This window comes from Dermacentor silvarum, chromosome 8, assembly GCF_013339745.2.
Source record: "Dermacentor silvarum isolate Dsil-2018 chromosome 8, BIME_Dsil_1.4, whole genome shotgun sequence".
NCBI lineage: Eukaryota > Metazoa > Arthropoda > Arachnida > Ixodida > Ixodidae > Dermacentor > Dermacentor silvarum.
Window position 1 is genome coordinate 70,202,827 of NC_051161.1, and position 17,329 is coordinate 70,220,155.

The window sequence follows — 17,329 nt, forward strand, 5'->3', positions numbered from 1 at the left end:
GATTTTTTCTGAAGCGCAAGTGATTTAGTGCTGAATGTGCAGATACACAAGCACCTAGCCTAAAGCTCCAAACTCCCTGAATATGGAGGATATTTGATAGAAGAAAAAAATCGTACTAAAAAACCTGCCATCATTCCCATGCATTCCCTTCAATACATACAGAAACTGATGAAGCTTCCTATGGCTTTTGTATGCATTCCAGCCTTGTTCGAAGACTGTATTGTTACGTCTTTTGCAAAATGGGGTTCGCGATGTCCCCAGCAGTTATAGACGACTGAAATTCTGAAGTTAGGTATTTTGGAAAACAATACACCAGGCTGCTGTTTAGTGCCACGCATTTGGTTACTTGCTTGCATTTATGAATCGTCACTGCTGTATAGTTATCACTCATTTGTATTTCTTTACTTCATCGTATGTTCTAAGGCTAAATTAAAGTCACTTTAACTGAAAGCGCCTCAATAATAGTTCGTTATTTACTATAAAATTCAGGAACACTGTATGATGGGACCGATTTGATGGCGGTTTTGTGGCGCAACTTAAGTGTCAATGTGATGGCATTGAGGGATTAGGAGAGGAAACCTTGTAACTTATTTCTGTAGTTGTAATTTTAAAAAGAAATGGAGTGGGAGAGGTTATATGATCCGAATGGTTTATTTTTTTTCATTGTGCCTTGGCTAATCCACCGGAATTAAAAAGAAAGAAAAATAACCAATAGGGTTATAGAGCTACAGAAATGGTGCCAGTAGGAGATAGAAAATGGCGTCAAGAAGCGCGAATGACTAGGAAGTTTATTAGACCATGAATGTGCAGGCAAAGGTGAAAGTCACGTTTATCCGAGTGATAATTGCGAATCACTACAAGGCGCCTCACTCGTGCAGTCCTATAGTGCACATAAGATAGATTACTGACGATGATGATAAGACTGGCTCCCCAAAGGTTGCAGTGTTTATCATTCAATTGCGGGTGGACGCTGTCGCAGAATACGCAACCACGACACCTTAATCCCTGCTTTCGACAGCTTCTGGGTTTAGAGAATGTGCACACAAAGGGTACAAAGGCCTTCTATAATTTCCGCTATAATATAAGCAAAAAAATTGCACAAAGGTAATTTAAACTTTATTGTGGCATCACATTTTGTAGCAGAAATTAAGCGTGCTGTGGTTGTGTAAGTGGAAAACAAATTGTCGATGCTTTTCTCTGGCACATTTTGCCGTAGCAGGAATATAGGTATCGGGTTTCACAGCGATTCTTTCCATTTTCCGTTTCCTTTCTTTCGAATTTGTTACTGGCTCACACAAAGCAGCACACCCGTTATCGCCATGATCAACCAGTAGGTGGGAGGAATGATAAACGAATAAAGGTGGAGGAAGGAAAGCGTTACAAAATGCGGGCCACGGTTTCTGCCACAGCCTGCATGGCTGTAATGCAACACAAAGTGCAATAAGTAGCGCCTATGCCTGCTCACTTGCCTGCTGTCTACGCAGCATTCGCAGTCAATGCCCAGTCCTACGGCGGCGGCATTCGACGGGTACCCGGAGACTTCTCGGAGGGTCGGCCCGGTGGACTGGTTCCTGGAGGCGGCCTCGGTGGAGAGTTAGCCGGCGGCTTTCCGGGCGGCTATCCGAGCGAGGTCCTGAAAGGTTTCGAGAAGGCGTATCGGGAAGCTATCCCGGCAGGAGGCCGGAAAGATTTCCAGGTCGGGATGTCTACCCAGGAGGCTTCCCGGGAGGAACTAACCCGACACTTTGCGGAGTGAGTCATCCACTACTCTAAAGAGAAATTATTTAAAGATAGACAAAGTGTGCTACAGAGCCAACGCAGATTAGAGCAGCGAGTGCTAGGGCTTGGTTACTTATATGGACGAACTGTGAACGAACCGGTGGCGCCGATGTTCGATTGCTGGTAAACCGCCTTCAATATTTTGAGGATAAAGCTCGGTTACGAAGAGTAACGTGTAGCCTTGTGTCGACGTCGATCCTACATTTCTTCATTTCATCGCCTATCATATGAACAACATACTGAAAAAAAAACCTCTTTACGTTAGAGAGGCTTGTATTCTCTTATACCTCTGTTTAAATTCCTTACTCACGTCACTTTCATAAACGACTGTTTCATTGTATTATGTAAATTGCATTTCTCAATATCATCTATCTGAAGCATCGAGCTTTGCGTGTAGCAGCGCTGCCACCCATTATCGTCTATTGAATTCTCTGTCCTTCCATAAGGTGTGCTCAATTTCCCTAATTTTTCTCACACGTGGTTTGAAGAGAAGCGCAGTACGAATACAAAGCGGCAACTGAGAAAAACTTTTCAGAACGTTTGCAACCAATTTGAGCCCTAGCACAAGCAGACACAGATTTCATATTATAATAGGGCTTTCGAAGTCAGCGCTGGCTAGAAATGCAGAGCTGCGCAGAGTTATAGCTTTAACATTCAAATTTGCACTGGCTGGCTGTATTTTGATACTCGAGAATAAACGACGCTTTTCTCGCTCCTTGCATCACAGGCATCAATGATTATCCGCGTATCTTCGCTAAAAATTATTTAATGTGTGACTAGAGAAATGTGGCCTATATTTAACCAGGGACTGTGTTGCACTATTGCGGATTCTCTGCCCTCATTTAATCACCTGAAACCACATGTTCATCCACGTGGACATATGGTTTTATTTTTTTTTCGCAAGTGAACTTTACGTGGCACCTAAAACAAATGAGGTCTAATTTAAACCTAAACCCAGGCATGTGACCCCGCATATCAATGATTTATTGCACTCGTTCTTGGCTGCTCAGATTTTTCTAATTCTTGGTATTGTATAATGCACTCCATGCCGAACCAGACAACAATGAAAAATCGATGGCTCAGTTACGGCAGGAAAGCATTATGGAAGGCAGGTGAGACAATCAGTGATCTCATAAGCCATTATAGCACAGGACGACGAACGCACGGCTACAGTGTCTCTGTGTGTGTATGTATGTGCGTACGTGTGGTGTGTGTGTGTGCGTGTGTGTGTGAATGTGTGCGTGCGTACATGTGTGTGTGTCTTATCTTGCTGCCGCCACCTTAACCGTTTCCATGGTACGGTAACAAGCTGGTTTTTCGGTTCTGGTTAACTGCTCTGCCTTCCTCCTTTCTTTCGTCTCTATCTAGCTTTCAGTCTTTCCACTGATTATTCAGAAAATTGATCTTACATTGTGCCAGGGCTATCGCGTTATCAGTGTACACAGAAAGTGGCTGTGCAGTACATATTTAATGCCATGAGAATGCGCCACTATACAGGTGAAAGAATCAACAGACCGAAACTTCGTGCGATTAGCTTTGCCGATTTGTTAAAGCAAACAACCGAATCGCATCTGCAAATTTGAGAGGTGGTCGCTTTGCCCGTGCATATGGAGGTGCGTATGTGTGCATATGCCCGTACCATTTGATGATACAATAGGTGTTTGTAGGTTCCTAAATGATCCCGTGACATTAAGCACAGACTATAATAGGCATTGTGTCGCTAAGCTTTTTTGCGTCTCAGGAGGTTATAAAGAACCAGCTTTTTATTCAAAAACCATGAAGAAGTACAATAACGAGTATGCCATTTGGCTACGCACCGTAGAGCTCGAAATAAATTTTAGGAGCTTCTTTCTTTTTATAGTGCTCAATAACTTCTTGTACGCCACACACCCAGCAGTGCTTGTCAAGATCTACGTATTAATAGTTCAACACACTAGAAAAACACGCCATATTTCACTTCACAGCAGCATTTGAACGTGCCACTTCAGGTAGCAGTCGAAGGCGTGTAGGCAACACACATGAGTAGCTGCGGTCCACAGATCACTAGAGAGACAGAGAGAAAAAACAACAAACTAGAATGGTACTAAAGCGGCGAACACAAATCATGGTGTACAGGCGCCAAAGTTTCTTAATCATCGCAATTGAGCGGCGCGCAGCGAAGCAAGGCAAACTGTTTAAATTGGTGCTTGGCTCAATAGTGGCAGCCACTTGCCTATACTGGCAGCCACAGAATTACTGGAGAAACACGCAACTCAGTTCAGTTATTTGCACCATAGGGCTCATTTCGCCTTACCCTATTTCATCAGCAGTGCTACAGCGCTCTATAAAGATATGTGGAGGCCTGTACACTCCTTCCACACAAGGAACCCGCCTTATCTGCTTCTGTGTGTTAGTCTTAATCGTGTCATCGCATACAAGAGTAACACAAGGAAGTCATCTTTCTCATGCCTAATATAGTGAATCTTCGTTTATAAACTACCTCACTTATTTGAGGCAAGACCACAAAATCCGTTCTTCGCGCTGAGGAACGACACTTGATAAAGCGCCCATCTTTGAGTGCCTTCTGTCGCATGCAGTGTGGGTGTGTTACAGATGCAGCCCTTTGAAGGTGAAATCTTATCGCCCGTGCTAGGCATAAGCTGTTAAAAAGAATGTTTGGCTTGGTGACCCTCAGCAGTTTGAAGTATTCCAGCCAAAGTTAGCGAAATATAAGGGAGTGACGAAAATTGTCGAAAGTATAAGGGAATGTCGTAATGCAACTCAACGCGCCGGGCAAGAGAAACCGCGAAATTAGGTTTGTCGCATATATAGGCTTGTTTGTCCCAGAAATGTTAGCCTTTTACGGTAGTTCTCACTCCCTCATTAAGCACAGTGCAAAATAATTCGAAAGATGACAAAGGGTCTGCTGCAAGGAAATTTGAAATGATCCTTAATTTGAGAACAAGCGAAACCAGACTGTAGCGTTGGTTTCGAGAAGGCGTCTTGTCCCGGACGAAAACCAGTTCACTTGACGAAGCGTTAGCTACGGCCTGAGGTTTCCCTCGATCGCCAACATTTTAGGGCTGAGGATGTTGTTTCAAAGCAATACCAAGAAAAAAGAAACACTGCATTATGAGGCAGTGCTCACCACGTACTCTATACAAGTGTGCGTCGATTTCCACATTTTCGGGTTGGTATCAAATTATACAAACTTTGGCTACTTTGCTCGAGTTCTACGTTGTGATGAAAGTGCGAAACACTAAAATAAGCACTGGTATATCTGGTCTTGCTTGCTATCGTCATTTGCGATGTTATTGCAGCGATGACATCATTTTACTCGGATATCGTAACATGCGAAAGAAAACGGCTCCCTTGCCGTGAGACAGCCAGGATCACGTCGAAGGCCATACCCAACGCACGTGGTGGAATATACGTTAAGCTAAACTTAAGTAAAACGGTTAATTAAACGTTTACAATTAATGCCGTTTTACATTTACTGATGATGCATATAATTTTGTTTACCTTCATCTTTGGAAACATGCAATCTCATGCAATGTTTGTGTTCATCCCCCACAAAGCTCACAACTTTATGGTCATGCAATATTTATGTCCTATGCACTGCATCTTTCACAAGCTCTGCCGTAATGCAAACTCCAAATCAGGTGGAAGCACATTGTGAGACGTACAAGCTGAAATGTCACAACGACGCAGACAATCTGTGGTGCTTGTTGATTACTACTATGAGGGCGACGCGACTTAGCATCGCATCAGAAGGCCGTGCACGCGCTACTGCGTTTCTAGAGATCGACTGGCCTGTGTGAACACCTCTGATTGGTTACCTGTTCCTGTGTGAATGCCTCTTTTCTGTTACCTGTTCCTGTTTTTTGTCTCTCTCTCTCTCTCTTTGCTCTCTTCCCAACCCCATATATCCCCCCGAAGTGCAGGGTAGCTAACCGGAAACTCGCCTCTGGTTAGCCTCCCTGCCTTTCCTCTCTCTCTTTTGTTGAGGGAATAATGGCGATGACATGGGCATATACGTACGACACGTATAAACCAACACTTAGGGATTCTGTACCTTTGTGTCACAGTGTAACATGCCACGTCGCCAAGAACGGACACACCCTTAGTGGCACATACCGAATGGCTAAATCAAAGAAAGTGAAGTAAATCAATAAATATGTGTAATAAAAATCACCAATCTATTAAGAGATTGGAGGGCTCTATAAATATCGGAGAGCCGACATTAGAGGTCCAAGTTTTATGTATTAAGTTACTTTTTTACGCCGAACGGAGGGGCTGCATACTTGGTCAGCACACGAGGGTTATATAGGCCACTTCGCCCTCACTTTCATGTAACTTTTGTACATATGTACCCAAATGCATCTGCCAAGATAGTTACCGACCAAGCAGGCAGACACGCCAATTGAAGCCGAAAAATGTAGGGAACAAAGCTTCATTTTAAAGACAAGAGAATTCAGGAATCTAATAAAAATGCAGGGTTATAATATTTTTTTAAATAGCTGCTGCATTTGAGCAGTAAATGCGATGAAGTGGTTAGTGGTGAGGGCTAACCAAATTAAAGCCGCAGTAAGGCATGCGAAAGTAAGAAAAACGCAGAACCACCACAATATGAGGGAACGGGCACTTGAATATATAGGTGATTATTCTGAAAATAAAAATGGTAAACTTTCAGGATAATGAACATAGGATATGGTGTCTGAATGGGCAAGCAATGATCTTTTCGTACATACTGTACACTATTTTATTGCATTGCTGGAGTGGGAACGGTTAATATGTTGCTGGCTATGTATTATTCAACGTACAAGGTCTTCCAAGTTAAAGCCAACGCTAATTTTACTGAAAAATTGATTTCGTCTATGGAACGTCTGCTTTCACAGGTTGTTTATGCGTTTTGGTGTACAAATTTTCCGGGACAAATTTTAGAGTCAACAAACCCTTGATTAACAAATATTTTAAATAACTTTCAATTCACACGCCCCTCAAGGCGAAATTAGCCGACTGAGTGTCAAATCTGTTGATATCTCCGAACAAAAGCGCTCCACGAAATCGAATTGAAGTCGTCGTCAAACACAGTTGCCTTAACGTTTCAAATATAAACAATATCATATCCTGGGTAGCCTAATATAATGAAAATGTTTTCGGTAATTATGTGTTTAGTGAAACTAATTTGTCGCAATACATGTGTCCACCAAGGCGCCTAAACTGATTTACGGAAGCAGATTTTAGAGCGGAGAGAGGGAAGAGGCGCGAAGAGGAAAGCGGAGAGGAGGGTGCAGCAGAACTATGAGGCGGAAAGTGGAGGAGGGTATGACGAAAGGGTGAGGAGGAAAACGGAGTGCTGGCGGCGACCACGAATGCGTCCAGCGCGGAAACAAAGCACTGGCGTGGTCTTCGGGCCCACTGCGCATGCGCTACTTCGCCTGCGGCGCCGCCGCTTCTAGAGAATGCGCTCCGCGGGAGCCACGCGTTACGGTGTTCACGCTTGCTTTCTGAACAATGAGCGATGCAACCGGTGGAAATGCTTCTTCTGCCGCTGCTGCTAAACGAGCTGCCCGAGCAGTAGCTCAGCGCCGCCGCCGACAGCACCCGGTCTTTCAGAATAAAATGCTTTGTCACAATGTATTGCGAATTCAAAAACCTAAACAGCTGCGCTCAAAATTCGCATTAAGGAGCATCGTAATCGTGGGTCAGACAGACAGACAAATAACTTTAATGAAGGCCCTGAGAATCGTGGGTATATATATTTTTTTCATTGCTGGCTTAGCAGGTTTAATAATAATAACGGTAAAATAGCTTTGAATAACCGGTACAGTGCATACGCTGAATTTTCTTGCATGTGGATATTATGGGACAAGATTGATCGATGCCAGATATAACTTATAGGGCATTTTCTTATAGGGCATTTTAATATGCATCAGTGCCCTCTTCATGCCAATACTAAAATATTTACTTTTGTTACGTTCCCTTTCAGGATCGCATCTGCCCTATCGGAACTCGTTGTGTGGTGCACCAGGGTCGTTGTGTGCGACAGCCGTGCCACCCTATCAGAACTTGTGAGAGGATGTTGTATTTGTTGTTTCTTTTATATACACCGAAGACACAAGAGAGCTATACGCAAAGCAACTTCTATAGATAAAAAAGACACAACGGCATTTGGTTACGGTAAAAAAAAACGAATTCAATGATTTTCATGAAGGATAACAAGTGAATACTTAACATAACGTTATTTGTAAGGGTGGGCGAATATTTGAAGTTTAGAATACGATCGACTATTCGTATTCGAAAGGAACTATTCGGTATTTTCAAACTTTGAAACTAACCAAATATTTTACAAAAACCACCAATTAAAGTCAGGGTGCTGTTCTTCATCTGGTAGACAAAATTAAACAAATCGCAAATTATCAGAAGTAAAACGAGGACAAATGGTTTCGAAGCAGTGCAGAAACAAAATTACTAATTAAATCCTTGTTTCCGGTTTCGCGGGGGAAGCCTTCATGAAAACCTGCTATTTTCGTTTGTGGTACGTACTTCAGCGTTTCATGCAGCGCAGTCATGCAGCAGGTTTATCTTTTATGCTAACACCTGTGATATTTTCCTTGATACAGGCTGTCTTACATGTGTCTATGGCAGAGTAGTCCTTCAGCACTTCATCTTTTCTTTTGCCACAACTTGTGATAACTTGACAACCACTCCTTTAGTGTTTTCAGCAAGCTAGTCATGAAGCAGCCATTCATTCGCGGAAAGCATGTTTGCAAACAGCCATGTTGAGAGGCTATTCCTGCAGTTGTTTCATTGACAATTAAGAATCTTGTGTTTAAAACCGATTTTAATTGACCGTGATATCTGGCTGACGTTTTTTCACTAGTCCATAAAAGCGTGGTGCCTAACTATACTAAAACAAGTATTCATGCAATAAATACATGCGTCGACATTTGACTGTTCGATTCGCTATTCTATACATGCTATTCGTATTCGATTCATATCCGAAAATTTTATATTCGCACACCTCTAGTTTTTCGGGTTAGAGTTTTCTTTTGTCCTTCTGTGGAATATTTCGTTTATTATGATGATTTTGTTTAATCAAGAATGCACTTTTTTGCAATACAACAATGTCAAGTGAGGCGTTTTCATAGAATATTTTATGAATGTAAAATACTGTAGTAGTAGACAATGTATAAGTTGCGGGATTGCTCTGATACTCTCGTGAAAGATACACAACCGTCATAGATCTTTGTTATACACCTCACTCAGTTTCACCCAAGCCATGTCAAACACTGGAAAGCCGCGACATGATGGCAGCGTAAGGAGTATGTTTTATGCGATGTGGGAGGCATGCAAATTGTAACACGCCGTTAATGGGCAATCATTCCGTCCCATATAACCATGAAAACAAGAAACCATCAACATCGCTGAACTTCCAATCGGAAAGAAGCTAGTTTTTACATTGCATTGCGTGTAAGTAAAACAACTATTTGTTACTCATGGGTACGAGTGTTAATTTTGTACTAAGTATAGCATGCTGAAGTGTTGCCTATCAAGTTTATGATAGACAGAAACAGCAATGTAGTCGTGAGCCTCGTACTGAGTAGCATTATTTTTTAGAGTTTCTCCATGAGAATTCTTGAAGAGTGCACCATGACCCCCATGAGTAACTCGTCGACATTCGTTTTCAGGTGTCTCGTAGGAGGTGCACCATTATGCACGTCAAGCCTCCAGAAACATGATGTCTACAAGCAAGCTCCATCCCCCCCCCCCCCTCTTCCCAAAATAAATTAAATAAAGGGAAATGCTTGCTTCGGTGTGGCGTGCAAGGACACGTTATGCTAAAATGTTCATTTCACTTTCGACAATGTCAGGGCGACATGCAGAGTAAACTACTGAAGTTAAGGTCTCTTTTGTTACCCTGCCACTTTGGTTTTTTCTGACTGTTGGCCATTTAACGGTAGGTGAATAGAGCAGCCGCTGGCAGACTTCTTGCGCCGAGTCTGGACTTGAACGAGCACTGATTGGGGCTGCAAATACCTCAATCTGTACTCTAAACCCACAAACCTTGTTGAGTGTTATCCGCTAATGGGACTATGGGCGTGAGTTGCCACACTTATTCCCTCTATTTGGTTTGTTCTTCAAGGCACATGCATCTGCTTTTGGTAAGGATGTTCCTCTAAAGCAGTTTTAGAAATAATGGATTATGGGGCTCACTGAATGAAGCATACTAAATTTGTTCTGATTGCGCTTTCGGTTTTTCTGTGGATTTCCGCGAGTACCACTTACAGCGGAGTCGATTTCACTTGACACTCCCGACGTAACACGACACTTCACAAGTAACCTCCTACGGGGCTCCGAGTTAAAATCTCTTCAGTTTTTTTTTTTTTTTGCTTCATGAATTCTCATTGTTTGCAAGCATACATCCATTGTGAATCGGAGCTTGACGTTTGGCAGTTCAATGAAAGGCGTCAATCTGCATAGCGTCAGCTCCAAGCCTTGTCCCCCACAATACTAACTGCCCTGAAGGCGTCTTTGAAAAATGGCATTTAGTGCATTAAACAAGAACTGCGTCCGAGCCCTAGTTACTTAGTAAAAGCTCACGGCGGGTATACCAGATTGAAGGTTATCACAATCTCTCAAGAAAGAAAGCTTCCACGTTGATTTTCGCTAGAATAAGCGCTAAATTGCGCTACATATCCGCTACATTAGGATGCGGAAGTAAAAGGCCTTACAGTAACACCGCGTCATGAAATGTCGGTCACTAAAAGAAAAAAGGTCTACGTTCCAGGAAGTACAAATATCAGGAAGCTGAGAAGTCGAAAGTATAAATTCATGAGGCGCTGTCACTACGCTAGTTTCTCAGCATGGAGACCTTCGCAAACGAAAGACATCTTGAAGTCATGAAGCAACGTTTTCTTGGGTCCTACAAAGCATATTTGTGTGCCGCTCTCAGGTTGAAATGAAATATCAACATTCAGAATGTAACATGACACCACTTCTAAATATTGTCAAATGCGGCATGAAAGGATGCTGTTCTTCCTCAAGCGGCGCGTTTGTGAAAGCTTTGGAGAGCTTTCCGGCTCTGATATTTCGTGGTCCCTGCTCTTAGAGTTACAGACGTCGCAGAATCAATGAAAGAATCAAGAGTGAGCTTTACACAGCTTAAGAAACGCCTACAAGAAAGTTGGACCAAATAGACTACGTGGCTAGTACGTGGGCCAATACAGTAAATTATACATAGATGAACCACTGACGTATTTCCTCAATGAATAAAAGCATCGTTTAAATGAACGAGCATTACCTGGCTTAGTATGAGTTATGCCAATTGATTGTACAAATAAAAGCACTTACGTGCAAGGTGGAACTTTCTATTGGCATACATTTGCACAGGCACAGTGTTCGAGGTTTTCGTGCGGAAGAACTCTAAGAATCATTCAACGTATACTTTTTTGCAATAGGAAATATTGAAGTTACCGTTACTTGCTTGCCTTAGGTTTCTGCGGGGGAAGTTAATAGCATGTTGGGAAAGCCTAAATATGAGTAGTTTTTCTACTAAACAAGCTACCCTTACTATTTCTCAAAACTCTAAAGTAGTACAGTGGGCAATGATTGTTGAAGGGAACGCTGCTATGGTGATGCACAGAGGAAAACGTAATTATTCCTAAGACACACTTGTGGAACTAGAGTAAATGTGTTAACTAAGTTGTGTGCTTTGACCCTCATAGTCGCTACAGTAACCCACGTGGCAATTAAGTATACAAAAGCACGAATTTAGATGGAAACACATGAAGAATATGGCTGGGCACAATCTAGGGTTCAACAGCTGAAAGCCAGTTTCCTACAACGAGTCTAATTTGTTCTCTCCTGCGCGATAGTCAATCTGAAGCAAACCATTCTCAGTCGAACATTATTTGAAACAACTTACTTTTTGAAACAGGGAAGGACGTGGCCATATATTCCCCAATGGCCACGTGAGGGCCACGTGAGGGGCTTTTATGGAAATTTTCGCATCCATAAAGTCAGCTCGTGCCCAAACCAAACACTAAAAAACTAAAAAACTTTGGCAGCAGCGGTATTGTAGCCTTTGTGATTAGTAATATGGTTGCAAAAGTTAATCCTAAGGTGAAGAAACATTTTATTGAAAATAAAGGTTATTGAAAATTGGAGATAAGATTAGGTGCCTTGGTCCTGCAGTGGGCATAAATGGGTTGTTAATGATTAATTTGTGTTTTATGCCGTATCACACTCGTATTTCAGCAGTATTCCAAACAGAAATTGGAAGACCTTTAAAAGGCTACAACTGCCTCATGTGGAACCTTCCGCATGGTAATGGTCTATGGTTATTGTAGGTCAGCATTGGTACCGTATGCAAGCCTTTATATATAGACACTTTCTTATTACTGCTCACGAGTACGATGAAAATAACGTTGGTAGTAGGAAAATGTCAAAGAAAATTAATATTTAAATTTGCGCTGTGGTTGCCGCAGTAACCACAGAAAAAAACATTGTTCAGCACTAGCTGAAAATAGCTAACTTACTAGTAATGACGTTACAAGCAAAGCCAAGTTAGGAGAGGTAAAAGTTGCCTGCGCGTCATTATTCGAAAAGCGCAGCTGCAAGGCTGACAAAAAAGGGAGAAAAAACACGGTCACCTTCCAGGCGTTCTTATTTAACTGCATATTCCGCAGATGGTGACAACTGCATTGATTTTCTAAAGAACCTGAGTTCTTAAAGTAATAACCACATTTAACTCCCAGCGTTCAGAGGCAGCTTATAGAATCCTCGAAGTCATTGTGCTCATAACCAGACAAAGAAAAACAAAGTTCTAGCCCACTTTTGTAAACTTCAGACGATCTCAGAAAGTGATTACAAGCTCAGGTTATAGCATAAAGCCGGTACCACGTAGAAGACAATGGTGAAAGTATGATTCAATTTTCTTTGTCAACGAAAAGGAAAAGAAAGTGGTATAGATTCAAGAAATCCTGTGCATTGTGGTATGAACATGCTTTAGAGGCTAGTTCACAGAAACTACAAAAATTTTCCTAGCCATTACGTTCATTAAACATACTTTTAGCGACTCGGGACCCAGTTATTTGGTGGCGTCAATTCAGTGGTGTCTATACGAAAAAAAAAAGAACGGTGCCGAGATTTAACTGTGCAGAAAATTCAATCGAAAGTGTACTTCCCTTTAGTTTCACTTCTGGGATGTCCCCGCTTTAACAGAAATAGGTGCCGACCCCGATGCTGCCCTGCAGCAAAGAATGAAAGGCGGTAAAGGCTAAAGAACACTGCAAACTTAGTTTTACACGAGGCACAAAGGTATCTGCAGACTTGTAGCACAGAACCCCCAAAAATTGCGTGTGACGATGCATGGCTTAACCCCTATATATTCGACTATATTCAGAAAAAGTGAACTTAACGAACGTTTCCGGATGAGAAAACCGCAACGAAAGTTGCCGTTCACAAAAAAAAAAAAAAAAAAAAAACAGCTAGACAGCATACTAGAACGCGGCAGACGGTAATGAAGATGAAATTTGGCTGTGGACACCACTTTCATCATTAACGTAAGAATAACTAAGTTAACAGCGGTACGAAGGGTTTTCCAGGAAATCTTCAAATTTCCTTGCTCTTCGTAAACAGAGGTTCACCGCATGGTTATATGCTTCCGCATGTGATCACCCCAACACATTGGTTAAGTTTTCTCTGACTCGACATGTAGTCTATTAATATGACAAACTCGAGGCTATGTGCCCACATGTTAAGTGACCTGACTAACATGAATCTTCTTATTGACTATAGAAAGCCATCTGCGGAAGCTTTGGTCACCGTGGAAGCTGCTGTTTTCCTTTCTTGTCACGTTAAATGTACCCTTATCTCGTTCTTTGTTACGTACTCCTTGGTTCCCGCTCAAATTTCCTTGAGTAATGTTCTGCCGCGATGTATAACAGCGCAAGGTCAGACAAGTACCAAGTAAGGTGCACAGAAGGGCTATAGCACACATATATCAGTTTATTAGTGCAATCAACAACATCTACTATAAAGACAAAATAAACACACGATAAAAAACAGTGTGCACGCATGAACTTCAGGGTATATCAAAAGAAGGATACCAAACCTATAACTTGTCAATGAAAAAGGAGAAAGCCGAAAAATATATCTCAATTATTTCCTTTTTTTTCAATTTGTTCAGTATCTATCTTTTTGTTTATTACCACTAAACATGCAGTCAAGAATCGGTGCTAGTGTATTTGCCTTGGGTAGTCTTCATCTGATTTAGCGCTTTTATTTAGTGTCGAAGGTAACCAATGAGCTCATATTTCCCTGCTATTCTAGTGACATTGCACTGAACAGATGCGAAAGAAATTATTTTTTTTTGTTCTGTGAGCGGCATTCGAATTCGAATGTACCTATCTACAGAAATCTTTCGTGAGTTTTTTTGGTTGATTCAGTGGGCCTAAATTTGATATCTACTGTTCCTACAGGCGAGAAGGAGTAACCGGCGTCACCCAGGGCGCCAAAATTTTGTTTAAAAAATCTGGAATAAAAAAACAGAGCCCTTTCACTGCTGTGAAGATGGAAGCTATCGAAGCTGTGGTTATGGTGGGTCCGCTATAGTAAATATTGACCCCACTATGAGAATGCACGTATCGTCGTTGGGAATCACCTAACCGAAGAAGTCTTATCATGAACGATCCGGATGAGAAACTCACGTTGAAACCTGGCCGTCGCACCGGGGAAGTTGGCGCTAGTGTTGGCGAGGCGTGCAGCACCGTTGTCTGGTTCCTGGAGGGCAAGACGACGCTGACGTTTGGCCTCAACATCGAACTCCCGCAGCTCGGGGTCGACGGCTCTTCACTGACGTTTGGCGTCAACATCGCGCTCCCTCAACTCGTGGTTCGCGGCTCTTCGCTGACATTTCGCCTGGGCTTCGGAGGCTCTCACGCTAGAATCGGCATGTCAACAACAAGCCCTTTCCCGAGCGCCTTCATTCTGGATGGATTTCTATAAAATTTATTTAAAATTAAATATGTCCGTTACGTAAGACAATCAATGGCTCATACCCCATTAAGTAATGGTTCATATTCCCCTAAACGCGGCCTCCCCATTTCGACGACAGAAGAGAAGTGAAATTCTACATTGGTATGATTAGCAGCAATGCAGCCAGCTGTCGAAGCAGATGACGACGACAACGCGGGAGTAGTGGCACGAGCGAGTGCCAAGCACGAGCCACCTGTGCAGCTCTGAAAGCAGCTGTTTTTTTAGCGTTACATCGCCGGCGCAGGCTAGCGTATACAAGCTTCGCTTGGAAAATATTTGCTTGAAAGACGAAGCAAAGCGTTAGGCAACTACCTGAAGTAAGGATCATAGTTTTGTCTAGCGTATAAATTCAATTAAACGTTCGTTTACTAAAAAGATAAAGAAGAATTGTATCACACGTGGACAGGCAGAAATGAACATATCGTATTCGATGAACCCGGACACTTGCTTCACAACTCTGGCGGGATTAAGAGTGGCAGCAGCGGCGAGAGAACGCTTCGTGCTACCTGTATAGCTTGAAGGCGTCTGCGAAACTTGAAATTACGCGATCTCCAAAACTAGGTGTGCGAGAACACAGCACCCGCGAAGACAACAGCCATCTCCCCTCACCTCGAGCGTCAGTCACTTCGAGTGCACCAACAGCCGGACTAGAGGGGAGACGAACGTTCCCCCGCCCCCTTCCTCCCTCCCCACCTCCCTTTGCGCGAAGAACACTGGGCGAACGGGAAGGCGGCGTGTATCAAGACACCATCCTTCTAGCTCACCCTCACATACAGCATACGGCGCGCGTGGCTCCATAGAATCTCTACAAACTTGGACTTTATCCTGTTCACTAATCCACCATGGTGGCGTAGTGGCGTTGGTGTTGCGCTGCTTAGCCTCAGGTTGCGCGATCACATCCCGCGGCGGCCGCATATTGAGGCTGGAAAAATTCAAGAACCTCCGTGTATCTTGCATTGAAACCACTTTAAAAAACTCCAGGTGGTCAAAATTACCCCGGAGTCCTCCACTACGGAGTGCACCTCATAATCATATCGCGGTTGTGGCACGTAAAATCCCACAAATAAATTATTCATCTGCACCACCCCAGGCAATGTACGCAGGGAAATGGGTAATTGCCTTTAAAACTTTGTCACACTATTTAAGGAGCTTACAGAAAAATATTGGTGACACAAAGACATTTCGAAACCAAAAAAACCATGACACAAGCTGTGGAAACATTTCCTGAACTGCTCGCAGCCATTTTATTTCTTTCTTTCTTTCCTTCTTTCTTTCTTTTTTTCTTTCTTTTTATTTGTTACTGACGCCTTAGCTCAGACATGTCCTCTTTTGGAAGCAGGGTAAACCACACTGAAAAAATATTTCATTAAGGAACAGGAATTTTTTGGCATCTCCCTTGCCAGAACATTTCAGTAAAGCTCCAATTTCTACTTAAAATTTTTCTGTTATTTAATAAGCTTTTTTTCTCTGTTCTACTTGAACAGAATAGTTTTGTTTAATGACAGTTATTGTTTAGTATTACAGAAAAGGTTCCGTTTTCTGGTTGAAAATTTTGTAGTATTTATATAAAATTTTGTTTTATTTTGCAAAAAATGTATCTGTCAAAACGATTATCCATTTTCAGCCGCAGAAAAAGTTCTGTTTTCTACTTGTATTTTTGTGTTATTTCACTTTTCTATCTGTTCCACGGCACAGCAATTTGATGTGTAAAGACAAGTTTCTGTCGTGATGAATAGTGAGCGAACCAGGAACTTCGCTGAAGCCAACGTTTGCGCGAAGCATGTGAGGCAGTGTGAGGCTGTTGCCACCCTGACGTGGAGAACTTCCTTTGTGGAAACGTTGACCGCAGCCAACATTCCTAGTTCGACCACTTTTTTATCATTTCTAGCCTTTATCTTCCTGAGAACGTCTGTGCTTTTTGAACTTTCTATCGTGCGTCACAGATACATTGCAAAATACCAAATATCTTGTTAATATGCAGTTTGTCTCAAAACGAAGATTAGGCCTTGTGGTAAAAGCCGAAAATATTTAACTGTTGGCGAAAAAGACAGTTCAGGTCTACTGAAGATGAGTTTTGAACAGCTGAACTGAAAAACAAAAAGCAAAGACAAACTGTTATAAACTGTTATAACCAGTTGTTATAACAGCTTGAAAGACGATTTCCAAGGTTAGAGATTAGCTTGCGCTTGCCATGGATCGCACGTGTATGTAAAGAAGGAAGAACAGAAAAAAGTTCATGCTCTTCCAAAGCAAGGTAAGCGAAGTATGTAAATACGTACCTTTTTCTATTTAATGGGCCCTGAAAGCCAGTTTACTGAACTCTCCCGACTCTGCCAGTAAAATACTGTTAATTAGTGACCGTGTGCATACATGCCCAATTTTGTGCTACACAATAGCATCAAGCTGTATGTGCAGTGTGTATTAAGCATCATGCTGGGCGTGCAGTGTGTTATGTCACAGTGTCTAGATATTGTGAAATGCACATTGAAAAGATGTCTGTATTTTCAAAATACAAACACATTCGAAT

General features: G+C 42.3%; 1 protein-coding gene and 1 long non-coding RNA gene across 4 annotated transcripts in view; one reads left to right on the forward strand and one right to left on the reverse strand.

Annotated features, from left to right (window-relative positions):
- The window catches only part of LOC119461405 (uncharacterized), a 29,926-nt gene extending 20,318 nt beyond the window's left edge, over window positions 1-9,608 (forward strand). For all 3 annotated transcript variants that reach the window (XR_007468395.1, XR_007468394.1, XM_037722698.2), the window contains exons 2-4: window positions 1,485-1,752; window positions 7,751-7,832; window positions 9,453-9,608. Coding sequence is in view for 1 of the 3 variants with exons in the window: in XM_037722698.2 (XP_037578626.1) it covers window positions 1,485-1,752; window positions 7,751-7,832; window positions 9,453-9,503 (401 nt within the window). In the remaining 2 variants the exon portion in view is untranslated. The remainder of the gene's footprint in view (window positions 1-1,484; window positions 1,753-7,750; window positions 7,833-9,452) is intronic.
- Window positions 1,517-9,434, reverse strand: LOC125947575 (uncharacterized). The gene is made up of 3 exons (XR_007468406.1): window positions 8,395-9,434; window positions 3,710-3,822; window positions 1,517-1,617 (listed from the first exon to the last, which is right to left on the reverse strand). It is a non-coding gene; the product is annotated as an uncharacterized LOC125947575 (long non-coding RNA).
- Window positions 9,609-17,329: the final 7,721 nt, after the last annotated feature.